The following is a 16852-nucleotide window of genomic DNA, read 5'->3' as shown; positions in this document are numbered from 1 at the left end:
ATGTATGTATATATTTATTACTGGAAATGAATTAACAACATAAAACAATGACAAATATTGTCCAGAAAGTAGTGCTCTGTTTATTTAAATGTGAAAGTGCAATAAAAATATTTTGTCCCTAATATTCAATGAATAATCATGATCTCAATATTGATCAAAAATAATTGTGATTATTATTTTGGCCATAATCGTGCAGCCGTAAGTCACAGTGAGGAGGTTGTGTGTTTGCAGCAGCATGTTGTTGGTATGTTGCTGCCTTAATCTACATATGTACACAATATAAATATTATATATGTGTGTGTGTGTGTGTAGGTTGACCAGATGAATAAGATTGTGGAGGTTCTGGGGGTCCCACCCAGCCACATGCTGGATGCAGCTCCTAAAGCCAGGAAGTATTTCGACAAGCTGTCAGATGGTCTGTGGACAGTGAAGAAGAACAAGGACATCAAGAAGGTATTTATCATTCAAACGTCAACTTTCAGGCACTTAGAAAGTTTCCTAACGGAGGGAAATGACCCGGAAGTATCTAAGTAGCATGTATCTAAATATTTGTGTGTGTGTGTGTGTGTTTTCCAGGAGTATAAGCCCCCAGCCACACGGCGTCTTCATGAGATTTTGGGTGTAGAGACTGGGGGCCCCGGGGGCCGAAGGGCAGGGGAGCCAGGACACGCCCCCTGTGACTACCTGAAGTTTAAAGGTAACCCAACATTCTGTATCAGTTCACTAAAAATGTCTATTTCTATTTACATTGATATAAATACAGCCAATATGGCAGTAATCAGCTCCATATAAATGATGAGGAGTATCTGGAATTTACATACAAACATTGAGAAAAACTTGCTGCGTTATAGAGAACATCTCAAAGTTTGAATGAAGTTGATGAGGTGAAAGTACCAGCAATGAGTGACCTCTTTACCTCTTTACCCAGTAAAGAGCCAAAACAGAACAGCCGTTAATTAAGTGTAAAGTCAATTTGTTCAAATGCATTATTACCATTCACCTCAGCAAGCAATGTGCAGGTAACATACAGTAACGTGGAGTTGGTAGATAGTGTTTGAGGTGAGGCAGAACTACAAAATAAATCGAAGTCCAGGGTGTCCTTACTCCGCTGCTGGACCGACAGTGTTGTAGCTGGCTACCTATTTCATCGTGGTCATGTTTTTCCTCTTCCAGATCTGATCCTGCGCATGCTGGACTACGACCCTAAAAGCCGTATCACGCCATTCTACGCCCTGCAGCACAATTTCTTCAAGAAGACGACAGATGAAGGAACCAACACCAGTTCATCTACATCCACCTCTCCTGCCATGGACCACTCCCATTCAACCTCCACAACTAGCTCTGTTTCTAGCTCTGGTAATCTCTCTCTTCTGCTCCAACATATATAAAAATGTGTTTACCCCAATGATGAAATCAAAAGAGTCAGGCTGCTGTGGGGTCACAGGTGCCATGAAAAGGTAAGACAGAGAGGGGGAACATGTGCCCAGTGTCTGCAGGGAGCTGCATGGGATTTGCTTTTTATATTTTTATTCTGTAAATCATTTAATCTGGAAAGCACCTTGCGCTTATGTTTGACAAGTGTTATATAAATTATTATTATTATTATTATTTTGGTAACAGTAATGTGACTTAAATGCCTGTCTGTTTTATTTCCAGGTGGCTCCAGTGGTTCTTCCAATGACAACCGCAACTACCGCTACAGTAACCGCTACTACAACTCTGCTGTTACACATTCAGACTATGAGATGACCAGCCCTCAGGTACATAAACACTGTGTTAGATTCAATCTGGGATATGATATTCACATGGAACAGAGAGTAATGAGCTGAAGTCCAAGCAGGGCTCTAAACTACCGCTACACTCTAAACTTTTTGCACGGAATGCAGACGGTCCCAAATTTAAAATCTTTGTTTTTCTACATTATTAGTTAATCATTCAAAGACCCTGAACACAATAAGCAGTTATGGATAATGAATCAATGAATGCATTTGTAATTTATCCAAAACTTTTTTTTATTTTAAAAAGTATTTTTGATTTAAAATTTGCATGTTTGTTTTGATGTCAACAATGCAGCTAAGTTGAATTTTAATATTCTTTTTAAAAAGTAGCATTTGTTCAAAAACAAGATTTTGCATATGGGCCCCCAAAAAGCTAGAACCGGCCCTGCTGGCTAGAACCGGCCCTGCTAGCTGGAACCGGCCCTGCTGGCTAGAACCGGCCCTGTTAGCTGGAACCGGCCCTGCTAGCTGGTGCGTCTTAAAGTTGGAGGAGCTGCTGGACAAGATGCTCCTGTCCTGGGGAGAAGAGCAGCATGTTGCCACGGACAAATTGTGATGGAGAGATCTCATTACAGCCTTATTACCCATAGGGGATGAAGAGGAGTAAGTAAGTAAATAAGTGGTTAAAATTAGTAACAGGATTTGAGCTTCGTGGCTGACGATCAGACGGTACAGTGTGATCACATAAATCGTGAGCTTTGGCTTTACATCGCAAACAATCTACTCGTACAGTCGGAGTAGGATTAACATTTCTTAAATGGTACAGGTGAATGTCCAGCTTTAGAATCTTCTTTAGAGCGAAGCCGTTACTCTGAATGTGTCTCACCTCTGTGTGTGTCCCCCCCCCCCTCACCAGGCTCCCTCCCAGCAGCAGATGAGGATGTGGCCAGGCAGTGATGGTGGAGGTGGGGGTCAGGACCCAGCATACACCCAGTTGCTGCTCCACAAGCCGGCTGCCTCCCAACAACACCAGCGCCACTTCCTGGACCCGCCCCACCACCCACACCCGACCTACTCCCACCACGGGAACGGTGGGCGTGGCCTGCGGCAGAGCGGACAGACGGGCATCGGTGGAGGGGGGGGCCAGCAGGGATCCTCGCCCCAGATGAGTGACAGCATGGATGTGGGCGTGTCCCTAGGGCTGCACCACCTGGGGGCGGTGTCTTCCATGGAGGCCTCTCAGTTTGGCTCTGCCTCCCTGCCCCTCGCTCTGCCAATCGGACTGTCTGCCTTCCGGACTCGGACGGCCCCCACCGCCCCAGGGCCACAAGCCCCGCCCCCTGAGGACTACTACCCTGCCTCCAACAACAATAACCCCGCTGCGGGGGGCAGAGGGAGGCCGGACTCAGACGAGGGGCCAGCCAACTCTTGATAAAACCTGAACCATGCCCTAAAGCCATACAATTTTAACTACAACTACTACAACTACACACATACAGCCAGAGTTCAGAGACAAAGAGGTGAACTTTGTGCTGAAGGAGACAGTTTGTACTGCATGAGAGGAGGAGGAGGAGGAAGGAGGAAGATGCTGGGAAAACTCTCCTTTTTATCCTGTTTTAGTTTTTTTTGTCTTTTGTTGCGACTGTAATTGGAAAAGGAATGATTGTGACAAGTTTGTTTTTATTAATATTATTATTATTGTTGTTTAATATTATTTGATTTTTTTCTCGGGTTTGAGGAGTTGTGTGTTCTTCTTGGTTGTTGTTTAAGCCTGGAGAGGAGGAGGAGGATGAAGAGGGAAGAGAGAGGAGCCATGCTTTTCTATTTTACTCCATACGGTGGCTGTAAGTGGAAGATCACATGTTCATGTTCACACTGGTTAGTTATTCATATTTACAGTCCCTAGAGACGAGCAGTCTTAACACACACACACACACATATATATATATATGTGTATATATATGTATATAGATACATATATCTATATATATATACTGCTGCATCAAGAAGACAGAAGCTGGTTTCAAAGGGAGAAAACACCAACATATGTGTGATTCAGGACTCCTGTCTGTGTTCACTTTTTCTTTGTGTCCTCCCTCTGTCGCTCTCCACCTGGTCGTGACAGAGGACGGAGAGAGGGAGGGAGGTGGAGGGAGGAGAAGGTGGCGGGACACTCATAGGGATCTCCTTCTCCTCCTCATCCTCTCCCTCCCTCCTGCTTTTTCTTCTTCCTCTCCTCCTCCTCCTCCTGTTGTGTTTCTCCTCCAGACAGCTCCTCCTCTCTGTGCTGCTAATCACCATGACAACTGGTCCGGATTGCTGCTAAAGATCCAACACAGATCAATAAAGAAATAAAAAGAAATAGAAACAGAAATAAAAAAAAAAAAAAACTTTTTAACCCTTCTGCTTAAGAGAAAAGGATAAAGTAAGAACCACTGCATCTCAATGTATTTATTACTATTTAACAAGAAAAAACAAACTGAAAGTAACCCTTTTTTCTGCTCTTCTTTGTTTGGTTGCCTTCTTTCTGCAGGTGAGCTCTGATTGGCTATTGTAACAGTGACAGTAACTGGTGACATGGGAATGCCACCGGTTGTGGGGGCTGGGTGGAGGGGAGGGGTTTGGGGCAAAATAAAGTTGGATATATAATAAGAATAAAGAGTATACTTTTGCACACCAAAGTCAAACAAACATCAGATCTCCGCTTTTCTTCCTACTAATCTGACCCACCACCTCATGACCTCATGTCTCGTCAGGATGAAGCTCATCCGCCCGCAGGTCACACCGGACGCTCCTAGACCTCCTATAGCAGAGTTTATATCACGGGAGATAAAAGTGTTCAATATTCAATAAATAAATACGACAGAAAATAAATAATCGCATGAATAAATACACACACAATATTAGGGCTGAGACGATAGACCTATCTCCCGATTCGATACTATCACGATACTTGGGTGCTCGATACAAGAACTGAGGAGGCGGGTTACTGGGGGCTAAATGGCTGCCACGGCCCTCAGGGGCCACATTTGCAGCATCCCGATATCTATATCTTTTCATAACATATAAATCTACATCTGTACCAAATGTGTTGCTTTTACTGCAAAAAGCACGATTGTTATGAATATTTCAGGTTAGCTGCCCCACTATGTAGAAAATTGTAAAAAAAATAAATAAGTCATAGTATAGTATATCGAAAAAAATTCCCAAAAAGTCATAGAATAGTATGTCGAAAAAAATTGATAAAGAAGGTAATAAATATAGTATGTCGAGAAATGTCATGAAATTTTTCGACATACTATACGATGACTTTTTTATTACTTTTTTCGACATACTATACTGACTTTTTTTCATCAAATCTTTCAACATATAGTGTTATAGGTATACCCACTTCCTACTCGGTAACCTACCAATCTACCTATTGTACACCCACCTCATCAACGACACTGGACGCAGAGTTTTTACAATACAGGTCTGTGTGTGTGTTCATTATTATTATTTTATTTTGTTGGAGGAGTTTATTTCCAGTCTATTGTCTGATGCTCACTCCAGAGCAGCAGGTGGCGGTAATGCACCAATAAACTGGAAACCAACCGCATTAAAACTACAAGACGAAGAGGAATAATGTTTATGATAATTACACGTTTTGTTCAACATATCTCAACAAATGAACACCACTTTTATGATTCTTTGAAGTGTAAATGCAATCACCACAAGTAAAAAGCTATAAATGAACTACACCACGGTCGCATCAGTGTGAGTATACACAACGAGGCTGTGAAGGAGGACTAGTCGCTGTGATGACGTTTTGTAGTCTCATTTAGGCACTTTTTATCATCCGCCTTTTTTAAGACACATAAAGGCTTCTCATGCTATCTCATTTCCGGTTATTAGGACTTTTTTTCCATATTTTTTTTAATTTATAAAGTTCAATACAGTAGTTACATAAACGTGTTCAGATTTTTCATTACATAAAATTCAATAAATATATTTCACGGTATAAAAATAATACAAAGATAACTTACACAATAAATAAAATGTAAGGAAAATTACATTTGTTTTAAAAAACATTATATATTTAAAAGTATAAAAGGAGGGTGTTCTTGTAATTCTATGTATATAATATTTTGCTAAGATATTAATCAAATGAATGATGTAAATTTCATCTGCTGAACAGGTTTTAGGACTCATTCCTCACTACTTCCTGTAGCACTACTGCTTTTATTCTGAAGGAGTCAGATCGGAAGTACTATGGTAGCTGGTGTCACACTTTAATACATGCATGGTGTCACAACAACAGAAGTCCGCTGAACACGGATCTACTCTGCCGGTACTGCGTCAAAAAAGGTAACACCGGACCTCCTGCTTCTAGCTGGTTGAATCTTTATTGAGCTAGCTAAATATAATAATTAATATTATATAAATAAAGATATATAGCAGTCAGTGTCAGTATGGATGTGTTTAGGGAGGTTTGTTTGATAACAGCTGTCTGTGAACGTGACGTCAGAGTCAGAGCCTCAGTTACATATCCTCATGTTTCTGCTCTGCACTGAAAGTCAAGTGTAACTAGTTGTAGCTGCTTTTGTGCAATATAAGCATGATATAGTGGTTGTTGGTAGACATCCGGCTGATGCTCACTGTCTATTACACACCAGCCTCCATTCAAGAAGAGGTCTGCTCACCTACACAGCAACAGGACACACAGCAGCTCCAACTACTCACTGACTCACTTCACATCATCAGAGTTCTCATGTAAATGATCCAACACTGGCATCACTCTGTGACTTTATGTAAAAGTCATAGTTTAGTACAGGGGTGCCCAATACGTCGATCGCGATCTACCGGTCGATCGCAAAGGTAGTGTGGGTAGATCGCATGGCATTAAAAAAAAAAAAAATTTAATTTTTTTTTTTTTTTTAAATAGACGTCAGCCAACAAATTGCAACACGGTTTCACCTGAACTCATCTGGAGTGGAGGATGAGATTTTGACACTACAAGCTGACATTCAGCTTAAGTCCAGGGCTCATGGACAGTTCTGGAACTTCCTCACAGAGGAAAAGTACCTCAACATGAGGAAATGTGCTACCTCCTTCACTGCATTATTCGGCTCCACTTATTTATGCGAGTCAGCCTTTTCCCACATGAAGATTATTAAGTCCAAATACCATTCCACCTTGACTGATGATCATTTGGAAGTGTGCTTGAGGCTGGCTATCAGCAGCTACTGTCCGGACTATGCATCCCTGGCTGATTCCATTCAGTGCAAGACATCAGAGTAAGGTAATGACAAAAAATGTACAGAATATATTGTACAATATGGGTTAATGCAGTTATGCAAGGTACACCAACATATATTGTACATATAAAGAATACTCAATATATTTATAAATAAATATATGTTTTGCATTTTTATAGTAGGTAGATCATTTTGACTTGGTCATTTTATAAGTAGCTCGCATGCTGAAAAAGTGTGTGCACCCCTGGTTTAGTAGGTTGAAAAAAGTAAATAAAAAATCATAGCATAGTATGTAAAAAAAATAAAATAAATAGATAAAATAAAACAAATCGGGATATAGAATGTCAAAAAGTTTTTTGTTGTTTTTAAAAAGTAATAGTATAGTATGTCGAAAAAAGTGATGAAAAACATCATAGTATAGAATGTTGAAAAATGTCATAGTATAGTATATTGAAACAAATAAAACCCTAGTATAATATGTCGAAAAAAGATTTAGATTTAGATTCAGACAACTTTATTTATCCCAAAAAGGGCAATTCAATTCACAGCGTACCCCACAAACACACACAGACAACATCCAGACAATAATATTTAATAAAATATAATAAATAGCAATAAAATAGATAAGAGAAAAATAAATAGATAATAAATAGACATTGTTACATGATTCACATGTGAGGGAACTGTCAATAAAAGTCTCACATGAAATGACTACTGTCTGAGTTTAATAACCCGATAGCAGAAGGAATAAAAGAGTTGGAGTAACGGTTAGTTCTCCTCTCAGGAGCCTGATAACGGCGGCCTGAAGGCATCAATGAGAACACAGGAGACAGAACATGAAGAGGTTGGCTGATAATACTTTTAGCCTTCTTTACCACCTGGTTCTCCCAGAGGGAACACAAGTCTCTTCGTTGGACTCCAGTGATCTTAGAGCAAACCTTAACAATGCTTAACAGGCTGTTCTTGCCCTTAATGGTTAAGCCACTGAACCAACAAATAAAACAAAAGGTTAGAAGACTTTCGATAAAAGAACAATAAAAGTTAGTTAAGATCCTCTCACTGACATTAAAAGAGTTCAGCTTCCTCATTAAATAGATTCTCTGTTGACCTCGTTTGACGATAGACTCCGTATTAATATGAAACTTAAGTTTACAATCAAACACAGTTCCAAGATATTTATACGACTCCACAATCTGAACATCTTCGCCGTGTATGACACTAGCTATGTTTTCAGTCTTGTGTCTGAAGTCAATGATCATTTCTTTTGTTTTGGAAACATTGAGGTCAAGATAATTATCATCACACCATTTAACAAACTCAGGTAATGCAGGACCATGATCGGACTCTGAGCCTTGAAGTAGAGATAACAGGACAGTGTGATCAGAAAACTTAACAAGAAGTCTGCTCTCCTGAGAAGACCTGCAGCTGCTGGTGTACGTGATAAATAGGAGGGGTGACAACACACAACCCTGATGGGAACCTGTGTTTGATTCGGACATGTTGGACATTTGTCCGTTCACGAAAACCTGCTGGACCCTCACAGTAAGAAAATGTAAAATGAGCATGAGAAGCTGGTCTGGGAGATTGAAATGAGAGGCAAGTCTGTCAATCAGGATGTGAGGCTGCATTTTGTTAAAAGCAGAGGAAAAGTCTGCAAATAAAAGTCTTGCATGAGCTCCAGGTTTCTCTAGACACAGTGTCCAGTGTAAAACGTTTATCGTCCTCCACACCTTTGTCTGGCTGATAATAACAAATTGCAAAGGATCAAGTTTCCCATTTATAGAAGACACAATAATATCCTTTAAATTCTTCTCAAAATGTTTCATTACAAGTGATGTAAGCACCACAGGTCTGAACTCACTTAGTTCTTCGGGGTTTTTTTTTATTTGGGAATAGGTATGATGGTTGACGTCTTCCAGATTGTAGGAATTTGGCCAAGATCAGCACTAGTTTGGTAGAGTCTGGTGAAAACCCCGCTGAGCTGGTCGTCACAGTGATGCAGAGTACGCCCACAGACGGCGTCGGGACCAGCAGCTTTCCTGAGCTTAACCTTCTTAAATAATGCTGTGACACATTCCTGAGGTATCACAATTTCATTTAGAGGTTCGAGGGATTTTCTACATAAAGAGACATTTTCAGACCTTTCAAAGCGTGAGAAGAAGGAGTTGAAAGTGTTGGGCAAATCAGAGTTATCCACTCCATTTACACTTTACAAAAGTGAAAAGAAGTCATGGTATAGTATGTCGAAAAACGTAAAAAAAAAAAAGTCATTGATTAAATACAAGACAGTCCTAGAAGTCCTCAGTTTGAAGCTGCCCTTAGTCTGCTGTAAAGATGGACAGTTGGACAGACAGCTGGGTGAGACGTCTGATAAACAGTGATATCCTTATCAACAGGCCTCATTTAGCAGACACGCCTGTCACAGCACACCAGCTCAATGCTGAACTCTAACTCTCCTCATTCTCTCCTCATGTTATTTGTGTTTGCAATCAGCCAATGAGAACAGTTGCAGTCCTTGGAGGGGGGATCGGGGGTTTGGCAGCATCTTACTACCTTTGCAAGAGCCCCCAGGTTACCAAGGTAACACACACACACACACACACACACACGCTCTTTTCAAGCTACTATAAGCTGACTGTGGTTATCTATGGAGGACAGAAAGCTGCCAAAATAAATTAATAAATAAATAAATGACTCAATAAATAAATAAATATGCCATTAAAAGGAGCAAAAATAATATAAAAAATAAAAGTAGTAATTGATATTTCTGTTTTATTTTGCTTTTTTAAATTTACCTTTGTATTAATTCCCTTATTTATTTACTCTTCTGTTACACTTTTATTTATTCATATATTTATTTTTATTAATTTTTAAATGTATTTATTTATTTTTACATTTATTTTTGTATGTATTTTATATTTTTTAAATGTATGTATTGATTTATGTGTTTAAGCATTTTTTTTTCTGCCAGATTACATTACACAAATAAATACATAAATTGAATTGAATGAATGAATGAATAAAAATAAATACAAAAATAAATGTAAAAATACATTTTAAAATTCATAAAAATAAATACATACATAAATTAAAGTAGAAATTAAACAGAATAGTTAATAAATAAGGGAATTGATACAAAGGTAAATAAATGAAAAAAGCAAATTAAAACAGAAATATCAGTTTATGTCACATTTTATCAATCAATCAATGATTACATTTATTTTTAATATTATTTTTGCTACTTTTAGTGGCCCATTTATTTATTTATTTATTGAGTCATTTATTTATTTATTAATTTATTTATTTTTAGGCAGGTTCCGTCCTATATTTTTTTATATATTAAAAAAAGATAAAACTGTATAGCCTGCGTTTGAAAATGGTCAGAAGAAATCAGAAGTATATACTGTATGTTCAGCAGCTAAAGTTTGTAAGTGCAGTGTCTTGACCTTTTGAAATCCAACCACAGTAGCAGGAAAACGTACCCGCCTCCTGACAAAATAACTGCAGGGAAATATATAATGATGATGATAAAATTATTGAAAATAAATCAAATGTATAAGTCACCTTAGCAGAGTTTTTCTCTTCTTTCCTCCAGGTCATTTTATTGGAGTCCAGCAGTCGCTTTGGAGGTTGGCTGTGGTCCACCAGGAGGTCTGATGGGGCGGTGTTTGAACATGGACCCAGAGGGATTCGACCCGCTGGGGCAGTGGGACGCAACACACTCAATATGGTCAGTTTAAAAGCACTGATGAATCATTTAAGATAAGATAAGATAAGACAGCTTATCAGCTTGTTTGAAATAAAGTCATTATTAAAAAGCGTAATGTGTGCGTGTGTGTGTGTGTGTGTGTGTAGGTGGATGACCTGGGTCTTGGGGGGGAGATCCTGCCAGTCACCTCCAGTCATGTCGCCTCCCAGAACAGATATGTGTATGTCAACAAACAGCTCCACAAGATGCCTTCAGGAATAAGGTGAGACTGGTTAGAGAAGGCTGTTCATCTTTGGCTAGTTAGTAATAAATAAAGGCACACATTTGAATTAGGGCTGTTTTTATAAGTTCAAAATGTACCTTAAAGGGAGATTTGTCAAGTATTTAATACTCTTATCAACACGGGAGTGGACAAATATACTGCTTTATGCAAATGTATGTATATATTTATTATTGGAAATTAATTAACAACACAAAACAATGACAAATATTGTCCAGAAACCCTCACAGGTACTGCATTTAGCATAAAAAATATGCTCAAATCATAACATGGCAAACTGCAGCCCAACAGGCAACAACAGCTGTCAGTGTGTCAGTGTGCTGACTTGACTATGACTTGCCCCAAACTGCATGTGATTATCATAAAGTGGGCATGTCTGTAAAGGGGAGACTCGTGGGTATCCATAGAACCCATTTTCATTCTCCTATCTGGAGGTCAGAGGTCAAGGGACCCCTTTGGAAATGAACATGACTGGGGTTTTTTTGGAGCGTTATTTAGCCTCCTTCGCGTCAAGCTAGTATGACATGGTTGGTACGGATGGATTCCTTAAGTTTAGTTTTTGGTATTAACTATTCCTTTCTTTCTCTTTCTGCCCGTCTTTCTTTCAGTGGACTTCTGCGAACGGTACCACCCTTCTCTCGTCCCCTCCTGTTGAGTGTTGCCATGGAGATACTAGTGAAGAAAGGCAAGCAGGAGGACGAGTCCATCCATTCGTTTGTTTCTAGGAGGCTAGGGAAGGAGGTGAGGATTATAAGATAGACTTGAAAAGATGTGAACTTTGTCCTTTGGCAACGATTAAATTCCATTCATTTTTACTTCTGTCTCATGTGACGACAAATATTCTACTGCTTGTGTTACATGTTCTTCCTCTGTGTGTCTAGCTGGCAGACATAGCTGTGGACAGTTTGTGTCGAGGTGTGTTTGCGGGGGACTGCAGGAAGTTGAGTGTGCGTTCTTGTTTTCCTCCCTTGTACAAAGCAGAGCAGCGCAGAGGTTCGCTGATACTGGGCATGCTGCTGGGCTCAGGTACACTCACTTGTTACTTTTCTTTAATTTTCCTATTATTTAGTTTTGTGAGGGGAACAAAACACAAAAGAGACTGAATGCACTCGTACAAGGAGCGTAACTAAATACCCACATACAATTTTAAATGTAGAACGCACAGTCACTTCACCCTAAAGAGAGCTGTTCCAGTGTTTCCAGTCTGTCTCCGTGACATTAGTGCTAACAGTTAATGGTCGTATCATGTTGTGCCTTATCGGACTGAAGTTGTATATGTGAAACCCGGCAGGTCCAACTCCTGTGGTCCCCCCCGGCCCTCTGGCTCAAAGATCTATGGACGAGTCGTGGGCCCAGTGGTCCCTGAGCAGGGGAGTGGAGTCCCTCCCAGAATCCATCGCTGCGTACCTGCAACAGAGCGGGCGAGTGCAGCTTCACAGAGAGGCAGCTGTTCAACTGATCAGTCCTTCAGCCTCTGGGTGGAAGGTTAGTGAGGAGATCATAAACTATGAATGTCATGTTCAGATGATCTGGTTTAGCATAGCAGCGGGTTATTCCCCCCTGTCAGCAGAACTAGGTTATTATAACTCAACTGTAACTTTTGAAGTGGACTTTGACATTAGTTGGGAGACGTAACACGAAAATGCCCCTAAACACGGTGATTCTGACATCATATGAAACTAAAAAACGTAAGGAATCCATTGGTACCAACCATGTCATACTAGCTTGTAGAGAAAGAGACTAAATAACGCTCCAAACTTACGCTAAATTTTGGCGAGGAAAAACTGTCATGGCCATTTTCAAAGGGGTCCCTTGACCTCTGACCTCCAGATATGTGAATGAAAATGGGTTCTATGGGTACCCACGAGTCTCCCCTTTACAGACATGCCCACTTTATGATAATCACATGCAGTTTGGGGCAAGTCATAGTCAAGTCAGCACACTGACACACTGACAGCTGTTATTGCCTGTTGGGCTGCAGTTTGCCATGTTATTCAATTTGTCATGAAACTTCATCTCGCCATCACTACTGGACTGTTTGATTCTTTTGTTATTTGTTTGCTTTCTTGTAAATATGTGTGTCTGTGTGTGTGTAGATCAATTTGGAGGATGGAGTCATATCAGCTGACCACATCATCTCTGCACTACCTGCTAAAGGCAAGTGGTGGTTAAAAGAATCGGTCGGTTGTCTTGGATCATGTCAGTCACAGCCAACAGCTCTCCCAATGTCCTCTGATAAGCAGCAGGAACTAAGCTTGTGTTTGCTATCCTTCAATATGTGCCTACAGTATTTTAGAATGCTGGAAATTATACAATCAAACATGTAATCTCAGCTGCTAAAAATGTGCTCCTACAAAAATAATCAATATTTTGTGTACAAAATACCAAACAAACACAGTAGAATCCACAAGAGGAAAATAATAACGTTGGTGCCTTTCCCCACAGCGCTCTCCTCAGTCCTGCCGTCCTCCTGTCAACCTCTCATCCAGCTGCTACAGGACATCTCCACGGTAACAGTTGCCGTGGTAAATCTGGAGTACGAGGGTTCCATCCTGCCTGTAATGGTGAGAACTACAGTAGGACACACACACACACACAAAATGCGTTATTTTTTAATTCTGAATGGGGCTTTTGCAGGAATTAGATGACTGGATCTGAAAGTGGTTGATGCATTTAAAACAGAATCCAAAAAAAGTAACGATTAGAAAATAACCATTGAGAGAATGTAATGAAAACGAAAAAGTTTTTCACTTGCCTGAGCACGTTCTTGTCCAGTTCACAAAGAAATCTGGCATAAACAAACCGCATGAAGTAGCACCAAGCAGCACATTATCTCCTGTAGAAGCATCCTTCTCCTTCCGATGACCATAGATGTCACAAGTCCAGTGCTTAACGTGGGCCGGTACTCAGCGCTACGCCGTACAGGCACTTTACTCTTTGGCGTACCGTGACTTTTTCTTAAGCACCGGCGCTTGTTGAGCGGGTTGAGAACGACGCTACTGTATTTTATCAATACGTCCTTTTTGTAAAATAATTAGTGAACTCTTCGTCATAACTTTTTTTTTTAGTTGTGAACAAATGTAATTAATGGAACAAAGGTTTTCTGAATCTGCTCTTTTAGGGCAAACATTTCCAGAAGAATCAATGTTCAGACGAAGGCTGTGATATGTGTAAATCATAATGATAATTATTCAACTATAGTAAGTAATGTCTTTAAGCTTCTTGGGAGTTATCTATAGTACTAATAACGGTCCAAAATGATGTCAAAGTGCATAGTTTTAAGTCAAAGATCTTCACATTTTCTTGAGGGAGGAGCCCCAAGCCCGATATCTCCTGGTATCTTTTATTCAGTGTAGATCTTCATATTGTGTCTCTGTATAATATGTAGGAGCATCCTGACTAACTAAACCCTGAATGATACCCGACTATAGGCTACAAATAACACAGGAAAGCATTTTCACTATTGACCCTAAACACACCACCTTAACCCTATAATGTTCCTGTGTGAATATTATTGGAGTATTATAGGCCTACTATAGAAGAGCCCAAGTATAATAATAATAATAAATAAATAAATAGGAGCAAAAGATTGCTGATAGCGGCAGATACACACGCCAACATATGAATAAGAGAGTACCGGCATTTCTTTTTCTTTCACTTCAAGCACAATTCCTCATCATTTCAGTGTCAGTTGTTGACTCGTTGTGTCACAGTGTGTGATTCTGTGTCTAACAGGGTTTTGGTCACCTGCTTCCATCATCGGAGAATCGAGGTGTACTCGGGGTCGTCTACGACTCGGTTCCCTTCCCTCAACACAACAGACCTGATGGACAGACGACTAGACTCACGGTACGCTCACTCGCATGCTGACCAGTTTACTGACCAGCAGTTGTTGCTCTAAAACTAATGAACACTAAGATATAAGGTGGGTGGAGAAATGGAGACAGACAGTACTGCATGTTTTAGATTAAACAAGTTGTTCAACAGCAAACCTTCATATTTAGAAAGGCTTGTGAGACCGAGGCTTCCAGATCCTCCGTTAACCCCCTGAGGTCGACGCCGTCGTATCCGACAGAAAAGCACTCTAGTTACTTTTTTCAGAATATCTCCGGAACGCTGCGGTGTAGAGACTTACTTTATCGTGCGGCTGCTTCGTCACCACCGTAGCTTTCCAACGAAGTTTCAAGTGCGATCGTATCCCTTTCAGACAGTTTGCAATCCAGCTTGGAAAAACAGTGTTTTTCAGAGACTTCATAAAAGTAATAAATCCAATCACAAGTCTTTTGCGAGTATTAATCTGTGTTGAAAACAGTTGTGGTTGTCTTTAGCCGTTCACTAATGCTAAAGCTGGGTACACACTACATTAGAATCAAGCTGATTTTGGGCCCGATTCTCCCAACAATCGTCAGCTCATCAGACCCTGATTTATTGATGGTTCTTTCCAGATATTCCTGAGGTGTGAGGTATGTTAAGAGTGATTTTTACATCCCCAATCGGCTCAGAAGTCCATCCTGGACGCAACGATCTCTAAATATTAAACATGTTCAATATTTCCGATGGGATATCCTAGTGTGTTTGGGGAACACCGAGGACAGCCGATGACGCAGTCACGTGGGTGATGATATGGCGTTTATGACTATTTCAACCTTCTTTCCGCTGCGTTCCAGTCAGTGTGAAACGGACTTGAGATCAAGTAAAAAACTAAATATCAAAACATAATTCAAAGCGGTGAACTCCTACGGCATACAGCCAGCTGTCCTTCCTGCATCAGTCAGTTTAAACTCTGTTGTTTTTAGTCTGGATTATGACTGTAACTTCTTCATATTTGTGTAATATTATCATACAATCACCGCACTGAGCTCTGATTGGTCAATAGGAGGTGCTTTTATACGAGTTGATCTCTTATCTGGAACATAACCTGCTCCGGAGCAGGTTAGCTGTTCAGCATAAGTTACCATGGCGATCTACCCCTGTAAGAAGTGAACCCCCGTCGTAGGACTGAAAAGGGTTAACCCCGAAGTTACCTCGCTAACTCCAAATCCTGCTTTGTAATACAGACCTCTGGTCCAGTTCGGTGAGGCCATATCTCTAACCTTGACCTTGTCTCCTAGGTGATGATGGGTGGGGCCTGGTTCCAGGAAGTGTTTGGGGATCCAGAGACAGTAACGGAGGAATATCTTTTAGCAAGAGCCACGGAGGCGGTGAACAGCCAGCTGGGAGTCACCGCAGCACCGAGCTGGAGTCGGGTGACTCTACAGAAGGTATGACAACACTGAAGAAATGTTCACTCCAAACCAGTTAATAATCATATCTGTTGTTACTATTTCATCAGTTCTATCTGTCCCCTGGCAACAAACTAATGAAATGTTGGGTGTTTTCTCTCTCGTCAGGACTGTATAACTCAGTACTACCAAGGACACCATCGGAGAGTAGGTGAGTACATCGACCCATACTTTACATCTAAAAGTGGTACAGTCACAAGGTGTAGTGAAAGCTCACTTTAAGGAGGGTCTGTCTGCTTTTTCAGAGTCCATGCGTAGCTTCATAAGGGAGAATAATCTCTCGCTATCTCTGATTGGTTCCTCCTATGACGGCGTGTCAGTCAACGATGTCATCTTTAATGGACGAACGGCTGCAGAGGAGCTGTTGGGAACTGGAGTTTGATGCACAGCATGACAGCAAGTGGATCAGCTGTTGCTCTGCAGGCCTGTGTGTCTATAAATATAGTTGTTTTTTTTAAGGAAGAAGAATCTGTGTCTTATAGGTAAAACATTTTCTATTTGCTGGTGCTCTAAGGTGTCAATGTTGTACATATGTAAAGCCCTCGGAGGCATATTTGCGTCATATAAATAAGAGAAAATACTGTTTGTCAGACTTTGCCTTTGTACTTGTGATTCTTTCACCTCTC

The 16852-nt window shown here is 40.5% G+C and overlaps 2 protein-coding genes across 3 annotated transcripts in view; both read left to right on the top strand.

Annotated features, from left to right (window-relative positions):
* Positions 1-4399, top strand: part of dyrk1b (dual-specificity tyrosine-(Y)-phosphorylation regulated kinase 1B) — a 62466-nt gene extending 58067 nt beyond the window's left edge. For both annotated transcript variants that reach the window (XM_037783564.1, XM_037783563.1), the window contains exons 9-13: positions 313-453; positions 577-697; positions 1174-1356; positions 1657-1760; positions 2635-4399. In XM_037783564.1, coding sequence (XP_037639492.1) covers positions 313-453; positions 577-697; positions 1174-1356; positions 1657-1760; positions 2635-3150 — 1065 coding nt within the window. In that variant the 3' untranslated portion in view covers positions 3151-4399. The remainder of the gene's footprint in view (positions 1-312; positions 454-576; positions 698-1173; positions 1357-1656; positions 1761-2634) is intronic.
* A 1542-nt stretch (positions 4400-5941) lies between these two features.
* Positions 5942-16821, top strand: ppox (protoporphyrinogen oxidase). Its single transcript, XM_037783619.1, has 13 exons — positions 5942-6065; positions 9449-9535; positions 10551-10685; positions 10811-10926; positions 11553-11685; positions 11826-11970; positions 12236-12429; positions 13041-13101; positions 13390-13508; positions 14680-14793; positions 16056-16205; positions 16335-16377; positions 16472-16821. Exons 2-13 carry the CDS (start codon positions 9452-9454, stop codon positions 16606-16608), a joined length of 1431 nt encoding a protein of 476 aa, XP_037639547.1. The 5' UTR covers positions 5942-6065; positions 9449-9451; the 3' UTR covers positions 16609-16821.
* The last annotated feature ends 31 nt before the right edge of the window (positions 16822-16852 follow it).

This window comes from Sebastes umbrosus, chromosome 11 (genome assembly GCF_015220745.1).
Source record: "Sebastes umbrosus isolate fSebUmb1 chromosome 11, fSebUmb1.pri, whole genome shotgun sequence".
NCBI classification, from domain to species: Eukaryota; Metazoa; Chordata; class Actinopteri; order Perciformes; family Sebastidae; genus Sebastes; species Sebastes umbrosus.
This window is presented reverse-complemented; position numbering and strand designations above follow the sequence as displayed.

Excerpts from the sequence above, each read along its gene's own strand:
- ppox (XM_037783619.1), top strand. The coding sequence starts at position 9,452 with ATGAGAACAGTTGCAGTCCTTGGAGGGGGGATCGGGGGTTTGGCAGCA. Across the intron at positions 10,927-11,552 it reads AAGATGCCTTCAGGAATAAG|TGGACTTCTGCGAACGGTAC; the intron begins GTGAGACTGGTT and ends TCTTTCTTTCAG. Across the intron at positions 11,686-11,825 it reads CTAGGAGGCTAGGGAAGGAG|CTGGCAGACATAGCTGTGGA; the intron begins GTGAGGATTATA and ends CTGTGTGTCTAG.